The sequence below is a fragment of the Lipotes vexillifer genome, unplaced genomic scaffold (genome assembly GCF_000442215.2).
Source record: "Lipotes vexillifer unplaced genomic scaffold, Lipotes_vexillifer_v1.1 scaffold1264, whole genome shotgun sequence".
NCBI lineage: Eukaryota > Metazoa > Chordata > Mammalia > Artiodactyla > Lipotidae > Lipotes > Lipotes vexillifer.
In genome coordinates, this window is record NW_006785778.1 from 387,075 (window position 1) to 400,906 (window position 13,832).

At 41.1% G+C, this 13,832-nt stretch overlaps 1 protein-coding gene across 4 annotated transcripts in view; it reads right to left on the reverse strand.

Moving 5' to 3' along the window:
• The window catches only part of TP63 (tumor protein p63), a 219,851-nt gene that overhangs the window by 2,126 nt on the left and 203,893 nt on the right, over positions 1-13,832 (reverse strand). For 2 of the 4 annotated variants that reach the window (XM_007458068.1, XM_007458069.1), the window contains 3 exons: positions 6,677-6,834; positions 4,320-4,464; positions 2,912-3,005 (listed from right to left, as the gene is read on the reverse strand). In XM_007458068.1, the coding sequence (XP_007458130.1) occupies positions 2,912-3,005; positions 4,320-4,464; positions 6,677-6,834 (397 nt within the window). Of the gene's footprint in view, positions 1-2,911; positions 3,006-4,319; positions 4,465-6,676; positions 6,835-10,896; positions 12,280-13,832 lie in introns of those variants that run through there. The other 2 variants (XM_007458070.1, XM_007458071.1) reach the window with 2 other exon arrangements.

Here is a 13,832-nt window from a genome sequence, read left to right on the forward strand (position 1 = left end):
TGCATCGGCAGGCGGACTCTCAACCACTGCGCCACCAGGGAAGCCCTATTCCACCTATTTTATAGACAGAAAAGCTGAAGGTCAGAGAGGTTGATAATTCTAAAGTTACACAATTAAGTGAATGAACTGTGGATTCAGGACCGCCTCTGAGCCTAAAACTGCCCTAATGGCCGAAAGGTCTCTTGGTGTTTGGATAAATCAGGGTATCAAAATACAGAGTACGTGTCCATGTTCTGTGGTTGGGGGTAGAAGGCATTACAAAGATGGTTGATCTTAACTAACTGTGGTAGCATCTCTGTTTACCTGCACTAGCTCCTCATTAGCTTGCTTTAGTGTTGGCTTGAGTTTTTTATGGAGCAGTATGGTAGGTAGAAAGAACATTGTGCTTAGAGTCAGAAGACTTTGACAGAAGTTCTTATTCTGTCACTCACCGGCTCTAGACCTTCATTAAGTCACTTATTTTCTATTGGCCTCAGTTTCCTCCTTGGTAAAATGGGATACAATTCCTTTATAGGTCAACACATACCGTGGACTCATATGCAGAGGTGGATATGAAAGTATTTTGCAAATTATAAGGCACACTATGTAAATCTTAATCATCTGAATTATTACTATGTTATACCATGATTAACCCATCCTTGCATCTTAGAGGGAATACTTATAACAACTCCAAAATTTAACCATATTCATTTTCCAGGGAGGTATGTGAAGTAACTGAGACTGGTGTTGAGAGACAAGAAGAAAAGGAGGTGTCTACTTCCAGTGATGAGCAGGAAGAAGCTGAAGTGAGGATGCGGAAATTAGATAGCCTCCCAATATTTCCTAATTTGGAAATGTGCAGCGTGGGTAGTCCAATTTCCTATTCTAGCAGAAGAATACCTTATAGCCATGGTGATTGGAGATGGCCATCTCTGACTTCCATGCCCACAGAAACATACAGTATAAATGGGGCAGAAAGCCTCCCACGGCCTGATCCCTTAGCTATTGCACTTGCTCTCAGCAGGGTCTGGCAGCCAAGCCACCAGGGGCATGAATGACTAAGAAGCCAAGGAAACAAGAAATAAATGGACAATGTTTCCACACTAGTCTATATAAAATAGATAACTAACAAGAACCTACTGTATAGCACAGGGAGCTCTATTCAATACTCTGTAGTGGCCTATATGGGAAAAGAATCAAAAAAAAAAGAGTGGATATATGTATATGTAAAACTGATTCACTTTTGTTGTATACCCAAAACTAACACAACAGTGTAAATCAACTATACTCCAATAAAAGTTAAAAAAAAAAAACATTATAAAGAAGTTATTCCACAAATAGATAAGTGAGCATAGCCCTTTATGCTTCTGAAACCCCCAGTAAGTCCAAAACTCTCTGTACACTAGGCTCCATTAATCTGCATTACTCTCTGGATAGATTTTAACTTACACTGACAGGTGAGAAAGCTGTGGCCCAGAGCCTGGCCCAGGACCTAGCCAACACCAGCAGAGATAGATTTGTGGAGAGCATCAGCAGATCCTAGCAGCCAAAGGGGCATCCTGACATACTCCCCAGTGGGGACAGTGAGCCAGTTGAAGGTAAAACTTTAAAAATATAGGGAAGGGACAAATTTCCTGTTCCATCATGTAAGGCTCTCAGACACAGGGCAACACACTGTCTTGTGTCAAACTGCCTTCAATGGATGGACATCATTGTAAAGTTCTCTGAAACTTGTCGGAACGTACTCCTAAAGCTTTCTCTATAGCTTTTACTTATAATTTCTTCCATCAGGGAGCAGCAGCCAGGGGTGATTGAGGGAGTGGAGATGGGCGGGCATAGGGGCAGCACAGCATATACTTGTCACCAGAGGGCAGAGGTGTTCTCACGCTTGCAGGGACATCTCTAGCATCGGTGCTCAAGGGGGGGTGGGGGGCAAAAAGAGGTCCCAACTACAGAAGCGGCAGCAGAGACAGAGAGTATCTTCTTCCACCATCCCAAAGGGCCCTCTGGAAGCTAGAAAGGAGGATAGTGAACCCCAAAGACAGCAGCATAAAGAGCAGCCTGGGAGGAAAACCAGATTGTTGTAAACCAGAACAAAATGAGCTCCCACCCACGTGAACAGTAGTTCAAGAAGTGCTGTAGGAAGCAAGAAAATGTCCCCTCCTATCCAGCTTGCTTCCAGGACTATCAGAGCCAGAAACCAACGATTTTGAACCTAACTGGATTAACTGAGGCCCAGAGAAGCAAAGTGATAACCCCAAGTTCTCATTACCACTAAGAAGCATAGTTGGGACTTGAACCCATGACCAGTGATCTTTCCCAGTGATCAGGGATGGCTGGGCCCTATTCTGGTAGAATTGACCATGAATGAACACATGGTTCTAATCGAGAGGCACAGCTCAATCCTCTGTGACATCCTATTTTAAAGAAAGGCAGAAAAGGCCAATCAATAGAGTTAAAGACTGGAAGCTTACATCTCAGGGTGCTATTCCTGGTTCTGTCATCAACCCATCATGGCAAATGACCATACTGTCGTCTCTCCATGTTTTAAAGTGAGAATAACATCACCTGGTTCCTGCTGTCCTCCCTGGGGTCTTACACCAATTAATGAGAACAACCAAAAAGTGCTCTGAATTCTTTAGAGATCATACACTCTTTGAAGGTGGGAATCAGATCTCACTCCCACTCTGCATATAGTATGCACACAATAGACAACTGCTGGCTGATCAGAGAAGCTGAGGACCACTGATCCTGAGCTTCTCATATGTAGAGGCGGAGGCCTGGGAATCTTTCTAATATGGTTATGGGTCCCAGCAAAACTGAGGACTGTGGGTAGGACAAAAAACAGAGGGGATTCAACTACAAGGTGAATGTCACCAGAGGGAGGAACTTAAGGAATAAAACTCAAGAGAAAAGTCTAACGGTTACTTACATCCATGGAGTAATGCTCAATCTGATAGATGGTGGTCAGCCCCTGGGTCGTGAAATAGTCCAGACATGATGAACAGCCCAACCTCGCTAAGAAACTGCAGAGGGAGGAGGGAAGAGGAAGGAGGAAACAGAAAAAGAAAGTTCACCCCAACTGCATTGGCAAGATAAAGGAAAACCCAACATTTTGCCCTGGGATGCCCTACATAAGAGATTAGGGGCAGATAAAATATATGTGGGGCCTTGGATTGGAGGTCTGGGGATGATTAGGGACACGAACTTTAGGTCTATAAAATTAAAATCAACTGTTTAAAGATGCCTGCAGAGCAGAGATTTTCAAATGGTGACTGGTGGAATTCTAGGGGTTCCATATCAGTGTCTTAGGAGCCATTGCAGGGGGTGAAAGGAAGGAGTCCAGTGCTCAGGTTTCCAGCCCTCTTGCCTCCTAGCTCTTCACTTCAAAAAGAGCACCTCTCCTTCAATTGTTTATATCTTGGGTTTCTGAGAATGGTTTATATGGCTAAGAGAAAACTGTAGGCCACTATACTGTGAAGTCATTCATGCTTTTTGATTGGTGTCCTCCATCAAAATACAGACCCACTCCTTTATGGCTCTGGTCTCAGATCGGTGATGCCACCACCGTCACAGAGCCAGATAGATGCTCGATGATGAGCCAAGCACTTTGCCATCTCTCTGACACTGCTACTACTGCTGCATCCATCACATGGGAACCAACACATATTATTCCAGCAGCCAAATGAAAAAATCATTCTGCACACGAAGCAGGGCACTAGGCATGAGATTTGGGCACTGATGCTTGCCTCTGTTGGAAACAGAATTTTCCAGACTTCATGCCTTTCTTTCTTCTGGCTATCTGAACTCCCTTTCCTGGAATGTCCCCAGTTCCCATATGACAAAGCAAAAGAGGCCATCAGGTTCTTGAAAGTCCCTGTCATTTTTACTAACATTCAAACTTTTTTATGGACATCCAACTCCAAAATAATGATCCCATGGTGGCTGAGAGCTATGAGGCCTAGAGAGCAGGAAAGGGAGCGAGATAGCAAGTTGAGTGCCCATTTGGGAACCCCAGCCCTGAGCACCAATTTGAAGGCCACAGCTTACTGTAAAAATGTGATGGAGGAGGGGGGGAGTAAGTGAAGATGGGGGAAACAGGCATGAAAAATTATATGCCTATCAACTCACATTTTCACTTTTCCCCATGCTGATTGTTGTGGTTTACTTTGATTAAACGCTGCTGATGACTCCATAGATCAGAGATAACAGTGGCTGAACTTCCACCACTGGGCTGCTTTGCTTTCTTTCCAACTGTGCTATTAACTTTGACGGTGTCCACCCTCCACCACCCAGAGATGCTTAGGACAGGCCCCCAGGGGCACATGCTGTGGACTCACCTGACAAGGCTGCAATCTGTGGGGTACGGAGGTGGGGGGGTGCAGTGGGAGGTGGATGGCATGGAGAGAGGGGGAGGGAGGGCCTGGGTGGGGCTGAGTCCATTCATGTCTCCAGCCATTGGCATGTGGGTGCCCATCATAGGAACTGAACAGAAGCAGGAGGAACAGAGAGGGTTACTGCCGTCATCACATACCAGCATCCCAGTGGTCCATCTCACCTGGCTTAATGTTACCAAGGGCCTAATCTACCAGCCTTCCTTTTCAGTCTTATCTCTCACTACACCCCTTTAAGCACCCTACATCTCACTGAACAGAACAGTCGCCAAACTCCAAACTAATTACCTACTTCTTGACCTTGGTACATTCTCTTAGGACGACCTCTTCCCACTTTGTTCTCTACTCCTAATGCTCTGTCCCAATAGCTTGCTGCTCCTGGTGTTAATACAGTCCTTCTTGTATTTGCCTTCATGGGTTATATTTCTGTCTGCCTCACTAGGCTAGTCTCTTGAAGCATGGAGATTAGACCTTATACACATCTGGGTCCCCACAGACCTGAGCACAGTGCCTGGCACAGAGCAGATGCTCAGAAAACTTAAGTGAACAAACCTTTGAATGAGAGAGGGACCTTTGGAATATTGGTTTGGGAATGGGAGGATTTATTGCAATATTTGTAGGGAACCAAATGCCTCATAAGGAAGGATGCAGTGAAAGACCCCAGCTCTTTTTTCTGGTCCATTTCAGGATTATATTTGGGAACACCACCAACTTGGATTGGTTTCTTACTAAACCATAAACTGTAAACATTCATTTATAGAAAAGAAAAGCTCAATACCAATAATATTTATGAAACAAATTTTGTCTTCAGGTAAAAAAAAAAAAAAAAAGAGCGAAATAACATACCTACAAAAAGATGAATGTAATTTCCTTCTACTTCAGTGAGCAGTAGTGTGCCAAAGGGGAAAGGCCTCTGCCACCAACTAGCCAGCTAAAGACCATAGGCCTAGCATGTCTTATCGGTTTCCCCTCTGACTTTCCTGATGCCATTAGAGGAAAATTATGAAGCATAAATAAGAAAAAGTAAGTAAACTGTTACACAAATGTGAAGGATCATTACCACTACCACTATTTTGTCATCTCAAGAAAAAGTTGAGGACTCTAAGACGTCACCAGAAAGAAAGCAAAAATGGTTCCTTTTCCTTTTACTCTCGAAGCAGCAGACCTGCCAAAGGGTCAGGTTTAGAGTCTTAGGATGTATTTGTCACTAGTGAGAGAGCAGTCTGGCTCTAATGTCTTCGTTGTCATACCAGGTAACCAAACCTCATATATCTCTTACCTCATTAAAATCTAAACATGTGCTATCAGAACCAGAAAGAGTCATAATCTTAGCCTCCCTTAACTTCTTTAAGAAAACCCAGTCTTTTCAAGGCAACAGTGAAATGCAAGTTTAAAGGCTTGATCAAAATAATGAACGATTTCTAGGACAAGACTGAGGCCCTGTTTTATGAGGGTGATTATAGGATACGTGGACAGTATTTAGGCTTTTGCATCCCTTCTGCATTTTTACCATCTTTTTTTCCTTTCAAGTTTGGGTATCCACTCTGCTAGGTTAAGTTCTAGTGGACAAGCTAATTATATTTACAGCAAAGCTATGCACCAATCATCATCCATGTCGAGGCCCGATTCTCACATTGTCTCTTATAGTTATACTTAGTTGATATGAGGAATCTGTGTGTGAATATATATAAAAGGGAGACTCCTTTCCCTAGGTCAATTCCTTAATAACTGTGTATAGGATGGAATAGATGAGTTGAGAAGCCCAAAAGTGTAGGGCCACAGACGCATAAACTTGTTAACTGTGCAGAGTGATAATTTTATGAATGGAAAACTGAGCATTAGAGCGGAGAGGTGACTTGTCCAGAGTTATGCAGCTAATGCTGCAATAGAGTCCAGACTACGATCTATTTCTCTAGATTTTAAGTCCACCAGACTATGCTACTTCCCACAAGTTGGACATATTTCCTTTTGACTATATCTCAAAGAATGTAGAAAAAGAATGTAGAAGGTGGGTCCCCATCCAGGTTGGCAGGAAGTGGACTGTTCTTTTTCACAGAGATCCTTATCCCTACTAAAGGAACAGCCTTCTCTGTCTCTACCAGTGTGCTTTGTAATGAACCATACATCTTAAAAGTGAGAAAAAGTTCACCGTGAGAAATTTAAGCCACTCAACTTTGATCTGTCCGGTCCACTGTGCCTCTCACATAGCTTCAGAGCAAGCCTTCCCCCCATCCCAGAGCAAAGTCTTCCCCTACACGAGCCCTACTGGTCCTCCAGCTGCAGCTAAAGGGAGATGCTCTTACTGTTGGCTCCCATGCCATCGGGAATGGTGGTGGGAGTGAGGGTGTTGCGCTGCTGAGGGTTGATAAGCTGGCTCACGGAAGGCAGCTTGTTCATGCTGTTCATTTTGTTCAGAGGTGGGGAGCTGTTACCGTAGGAAGACTGAGACTGCATCGAGGTCCTGGGAACACAAACACGGGAAGAATGGTGAGCACAGGACGCTGAAGAGTGGGGACTGGTCATTTCCAACAGGTCTCATATTAAAACATAGCCTTAACTGTACACTTGCAAAAATATTCCTCCAGAACAATGACGGGAACTTATTTGTGCTTCTATCTGAGAATCTCTCCTACCTTGGCAGGGATCACAAGGCTATCATCAAATCGTGTGTTTCCTACATGAGTAGAGGTCAAAGCTGAATATCTTCCTAAAGCATCTCCTTTGTGAGAGGGGAAATCATTGCATCTTCTTTTTCCCTCTATTGTTTTCTCCATCCCTTTCAATGTGAAAATCAATAAAGGAAAATAACTGAGTGAAGACCCAAAGGCTTATGAAAGACATGGAGACGCCATGCTAAATTGCAGCTGAGGCGTTTCACCTATAGCTTCCTAGGCCATTTGGGCATATGCAGAAAACAACCACAAAGCCAGTCAAACAGGGCATTTGGTAGCACAACCTGCCATCATGCAGAGGCCTCAACATGGAAACACGCTTTCTCAGCTTAGCTGTTCATGGGCCATGAGGGAACCCATCGGAATGTCAACAGCCTCTCTACACAAGGGGAACCCAGGAGTCCAAACAACTGTTCTGTTAAGTTTCCACAAGTCTCTTGAGAGACAAAGAAAAAAAAAAACAAACAGTTTTCCATTCGGCATTACTTCAATTTGTAAATTTACTAGAATTGGTTTGTCATACTATGTATTATATTATATACAACATTCCCTATTCAACTGCCATTCCTGACTTTTCCCTTGAATATAGAACTAGTGATATCTACTAGAATCGGGGAAGGATACAGTCAGATAAACAACGTTTAAGTCTCCCTCCAGTAGATGTTGGAAAGCTATAGGTCCCTGTGCAAGCCAGTAAATATCCCTCATCAGAAAACTAAAATATATAAAAACTAAAAATATATACACTTACTGCATGAGTTAGATGCTAGAGGTGGGAAAACTAATAAGAAATGGTCCCATCTCGGAGAAGCTCATAGAGTAGTGGACACATTGGGATAACAATCCAACCTACCTTGTAGGGCTATGGTGAGAACCAAAAAAGATAAGATGAGGAAGAACTGTACACACTGTCAGGCATTTACAGTGAGTCATTATTGTAACCAGAGAATGAAGATTGGGCTGAGCATGTAAAAGGCGAAAACCTCCCCTTTTACACTCCTCAAATAAAATGTATTATTTTGTGCCTATTTGTCTCCTCCCTGCTGCAGCCATATTTTTATTAGAGAAGAGAGGAAAAATGTTTCTTTGAGTTTTATTTGCTTGTGTGTGTGTATGTGTATCAGATTTAGAAGGCTCTGTAAATGAATCCAACTTCCAAACAAACATGGTATAATAATGTTTGAAAAAATAACAAGTGGCTCTAACACCTGAGTGCTACAGTCGTGCTAGGCTTGGATTTCAAAGCTGCCGCTCTGCATTCTCCATAATTACACAAAACAGGGAAGGCTCCATTCCATATCACTGAAGAGCCACAGCTAGAGGAATTCAAACAATATGCTATATTTGCATAAATATATATTTATATAAATGTATTTTATATTTATATATATATATAAATATATTTGCATAAATGAACACGACAATGTGCAATTGACAATTCAGCTGCATTTTAGAATCTTAAAGTAGGAGGGTATTGATTTCTCACTTTAGCCCTTCTCAAGAAGACAGGTTTAGATCCATGTTGTATAAATGGGTGTTTATGTAATAAACTCTCCCAACTGTTAGATTCTTCAGGTTACCAAGCTCTCCTTTATCCATTTTCCAAATGAGTCTCACATCCCTGTGGAGGAGGACATGGGATGGCAGGGTAGGGATGGGCAAAAATGATTATGCCTGTCGTACAGATGGGTAAATATAAGACTCTAAGAAAAAATGTGCCTAAGTCACACCTTGTTAAATGATGGGCTGAGAGGTCTCTTGGCTCCTAGTCCAAGAGTTTTTCCTTTCATTCTGTGACACCTTCCCGGAAGTAAGACAGTGGAGTGCAATAGGTTACATCAAGAAGTGGGTGAATTAGTGAGAGGACATAGGAGACCAAGATGGAACAGGGAGCAAGGGACATAGTAAAGGGAGACCCAGCTATCCTCAAACCCACTCCATCCCTGTGTAGAAGCCTTGCATAAGAGTCAGCATATTTGAATACACTTAGGAACATCTGTAAGTCCATATCAAAGTGCAAGAACATTCAGGGCAAGGTGACCAAGAGAAGCTTTGCTAGGTGCTTCTTCCTCTACCTTTGCCCACCACAAAGTAACAAAGATGCCAGGTTACCCAGACTCCAGAGGCAGGTTGGTCCTCTGGAACCTAAAGAAATGTCTACATATCTCTCCCATCCTCGCAAATCAGTCAAATGTACAGCGAGAGCTAATGGAAGCATTGCTTGAACCATTAATGCCCACCACTAGGAAAGTAAAAATGTATTTAAGAGCTATGAATTTTCCCTGCACCCTCAATTACAGGGAATGCCTTCTTCCAAATCCTGTTACAATTCCTTTCTCCTGTTTTTTGTGGTCTTTATTTTTGACCATTTTATTAGTTCATTTATTTTAAGCCACTTAAATTATTGTTGAGGAAGGTAGGTCACAAACCATAGACAAACAAAGAAGGAACATAAATTTTGGAGCCAATCGAAATATTAGAGTTCACATTCTCGATCTGACACAAATCAATTAAGTGACTTTGGGTATTATATAGGTCTCTGGAGTCTCATTTACTTAATCTGTAGAACATGCATTACACTCACTCCAGAAGACTTGCTATGAAGATTAAATGAGATTATGTAAGTGCCCTGGACATTGTCCTACAATTTGTCCTAGAATTCCACCAAAGGATTCCTTCTTTGTCCTTAAATCTTCCATTGCTAATGAAAAAGCAACTCTCTAGTGGAATTTGGCAATACATCAGGGTGAATCTATTTTACCAAACCACTTTTGCATGACGGGATCCGAGAAGGGAAAGGGATATTGGGTGTAGAGCAAAACACCATGGATATGGCGCAGGTCAGAAAGAGGGAAGACATGAACATGAGAAAAGGAATTGCTCCTCCTCGAAATTTTGCCCAGTACCTCCCCACATGTAACTTTTCTCTCTAGCTGAGGAATCTTGCTTCTAAAGACGAAAGGCAGCATGTATTCTTCAGCTAGATCAACTGTAATTATAAAATATTTTCTACCAGTTCAAATGTATGCATTTATATAAACATCACTATAAACACATTAAAAACTTCCATAAAAATAGGGTGAAAGGGAAAAAAAACTTCCGGAAGAAAAACCAAACATTAAAAAATTAAACATACTCACTAACCCTTTAAGGAATTTGTGAATTCCTTAAAAGGGATTAGAAAGTTTTTAGATTAATTGAAAACGGTGCCAATGTAACAGGATCATCTGGTTTTACTATTATACTTTTATCTAAAACATAAACATGTTTTTTCTTAAGTATTTTTGTTTTCCTTAAATATTTTTCTAAGTGACTATATTAGTTTTTTTTTAGAACGGTGGTTTTTGAAGTTTTTAAAACTTGTTACTCAAAGATCAGAACATATTGTAATTTTTTTTTTAAAACCTATGCACAACAGGTTCCACTACAGATTTCTGGATATTTCCTAACACCAGTGTCACAGAAGCCAATTTATTTAATAAACTGGAGTTTGATTTAAATTTCTTCTAGTGAACTTGGCAACTGAAGATATAACTCAAGGCTTATTCAGAGATGTGAACGAATGATGCTATAGTGCCTAGCTCTTTATGATGAAATTGAACGTGCACAGGGCTAAAATATAAATTTTCAAGTTAGCATGGGCGTTGAAATTTACTTTTAGGACTGATGACCTTGATACAGAGTATCTTAAATAAAAACACCAACTATGACAATAGTGTAGACAGAACCAAAGTGACCTATTCTTCTTGTTCTTTAGACTTACACATGGTACTTCAAGCACTTAAATGAAAATATTCTAGCGTTTAAGGAATTTAAAAAAGCAAAAGAGACAGAAAAGAAAAACTGCGAGATAAACCAAGATGCAAAAGTTTATTGAAAATTAAAATCACACATCCATAAAGCAACAGCCTCAATAACAAGAAATCATTGCTGTGGTGACAAAGAATAAAGAGCTGGTGACCTGGTGTGGGGAGCAGATTTTTTAAGTCTTTATACTATTATTTTTAAATATGATTTAAAACGGAAATAGATTCTCTAAAGTCTTTGAACCAAAAAAAGAAAAATGATCTATTCTTCCTGTCTTTAATTTTTAGGCCAGGAGTGTTGATTTAAAAACGTGTCTGCTTGGACATCACTTAAACAAAGCCTAAGTGTCCTGGACACGGCAATTTGAACAGTGTCAGTGATACGGCTGATTTTATGGAGCTCCAATCAAAGGAGTTAACTATAGATTTGGTGAGAGGACTTTGAATTCCATGGTGGACACGGAAGGATGATATATGACTGCCTGAAAGAATATTACTGGGGTAGTTTTACCCTCCTCTTAAAATGACAAAAGAGGTTTACCTGCCTTGGGGTCCAAACACAAATTTTGGAGGGTTTCCAAAAGCATGGAAGACTATCACATCAGATGCTGACATGGGGTGGCAGTGGCAGGACCTGACACGGAATTAATGAGCTTTCTACTACATATGAGGGGAGGATACTGGTAGTGCAAGTCCTCAAAAAGAAGAAAAAATCATTCCCCGCAGTGGCTACTCATGGTAGTTATTACCTCTCTGCCCAGCAGTACACTTGACACCTTAGCTTGTTACTATTTGCAGTATCATTGCATGACCAGCATTAAAAGGGCCTGAGTCTCTCAGTCACCTACAGTTTACTTCTGCCCAGACAATAACAACCTTTTTTTCTCCTTTTCTTAAAAAGACATCTTAAGTTTGAGACCTGCTCAAAAGCTTCTTCATGAGTTTTAGAAACACAACAGAAGGTAACAGAAAAGGGTTCCAAAAAACATCGTAATGCCCCTCTTCCCAACCTGAGCTCCTCCCTCCCAAGAAACAACACAAAAGCTCACAGACAGACACAGGGGTTCCTGATGGACCAATGCTAGATCTAAGGATACAGAATCTGCAGAAAGTGTCCTTTCTTGTACAGTTTTGAGTCCCTTCAAAGATTTTCTTACTAGTGGCTGTGTACCTTTGAGCAGTTGGGTCTCTGAGCCAAAGTGTCTTCAAGTCCTGGCTACGAGGGCTTGATACACACACACACACACACACACACACACACACACACACGGAAACACAACAAACACATACGCTCAAAATACAGAGATGGGGCTCTACGGGTACACTGATCGGTTTGGGGGGCTGGAATGTCTAAAGAAGACGTCAGATTGCCTCGGGTTTTCTCTCCGGGGCTCCACAAGCTCATTCCTGAAGCAGGCTGAAAGGAGACTGCAGAGAGGAACCAGAGAAAAGAAAAGATGAAGGCTTAGGACTTCATATATTCAAATCAACTGAATACAGAAACACATCCTTCTACCTTCATGATCATAGTATAGTCAGAACAGAATGCTGCACGGCTATTTTTGTTCCTTCCTCTTTACCTTCCTTTAAGATTACTCAGAGATGACTTCCCAAGATTTCTATGAAGAAGAAATGAGAGAAGGCAATGGTAGCTATCTAGAACTATTAGAATCACCTGTGGAACTTTAAAAAAATGCATTTTCCAGGATCCTTTCTGAGACCAGGCTGGGACCCAGGCATACATACACTTTTAAGAAGTTCCACAGGTTACTCAGTTGAGGACTACTGAGACAAGGTAGGTCAAGATGCTTAGTATGGTGCTTGGCATATTGGACTCAATTAATTGCAAAAAGGAATGCAGAGACAAGAAGTAACTTCAATCTTTTGTAAAATGTCATCTGCCCAATTATGGTACCTCATTACTGCTCCTGTCTAGCTTAACTCCGAAGTATGAAGAAATATGATCTTATCAGTTTGGGGGCTGTGTCATCATGCCTTTGTAAAGAACTACTAATGAGCATTTTGCATGTGCCCAGATTGTGATGGATAAATATCCTAATCCTTTCAGTCACAAACTTGGCCTAGAAATGCACATATCAAACTCAGAAAGCAACTTTTGCATAATGAAGAAATCAGTTATGACACAAGGATGCCAGGAACAAATCCTCTTATTTTCCTAAGGGTTGTGCAACCCCATGAACTGTTTGGGAATTACTGCCCGGATGGCTTTTGAATCACATTTGGTTACTCCTTGCAAAGGAACAAAGCAATTTTCACTTGTTCAGTGCTGAGATTTAGTAGGCCATCTCACCAGCAAGAATTGGGATCATCTTAAAGAAGATGCCAGAATACAAATTAGTAGGGAAGCAATTTATTACCAACTAAAGAACAATGGCTTCGACTTCTTGTGTGGATATTACATCTTGGGGCTTCTCTTGGACCAAGGATTGAATAAGACAACATGCAGAAATCATCTTTCACTTACGAAAAAAATGTCTGGACCAGAGAATTACACACTGAGACTAGAATTGAGACAAGTTCTGCAATGAGATGTGAGAAGTTAGAAAAGTGATTTAATCTATCTGAATTTAATTAATCTGAGGGTGTTTTTCTGCATTGCCAATTCAGAGCTAATAAATCTCTGTCCTGACAACTTCCTAACGTTTTTGTGAAGTTCTAAACTAACTGTGTAAACTGTAAAGGCTTGTGCAGTGACATGACCTATAAGGCTGAACCACATGAAACTGCCCATATTTACCTTTTTTTAAATCTATGAAACTGGCAATTTCAAACAAATATTCTGGAAGTGTGGAGAATTTCTAAGTCAGACTTAGAAATATGGTATCAGTCATATCTGTCAGTGAGAGAGAGAAAGATTTGTGTTTTCTGCTTTCTTCTACATTGATAATTCTGAAAATATTACTTGCTTCTTTCTCAGATACATGAATCTGAGGAAGAATTATCAACATTCTTGAAGAAAA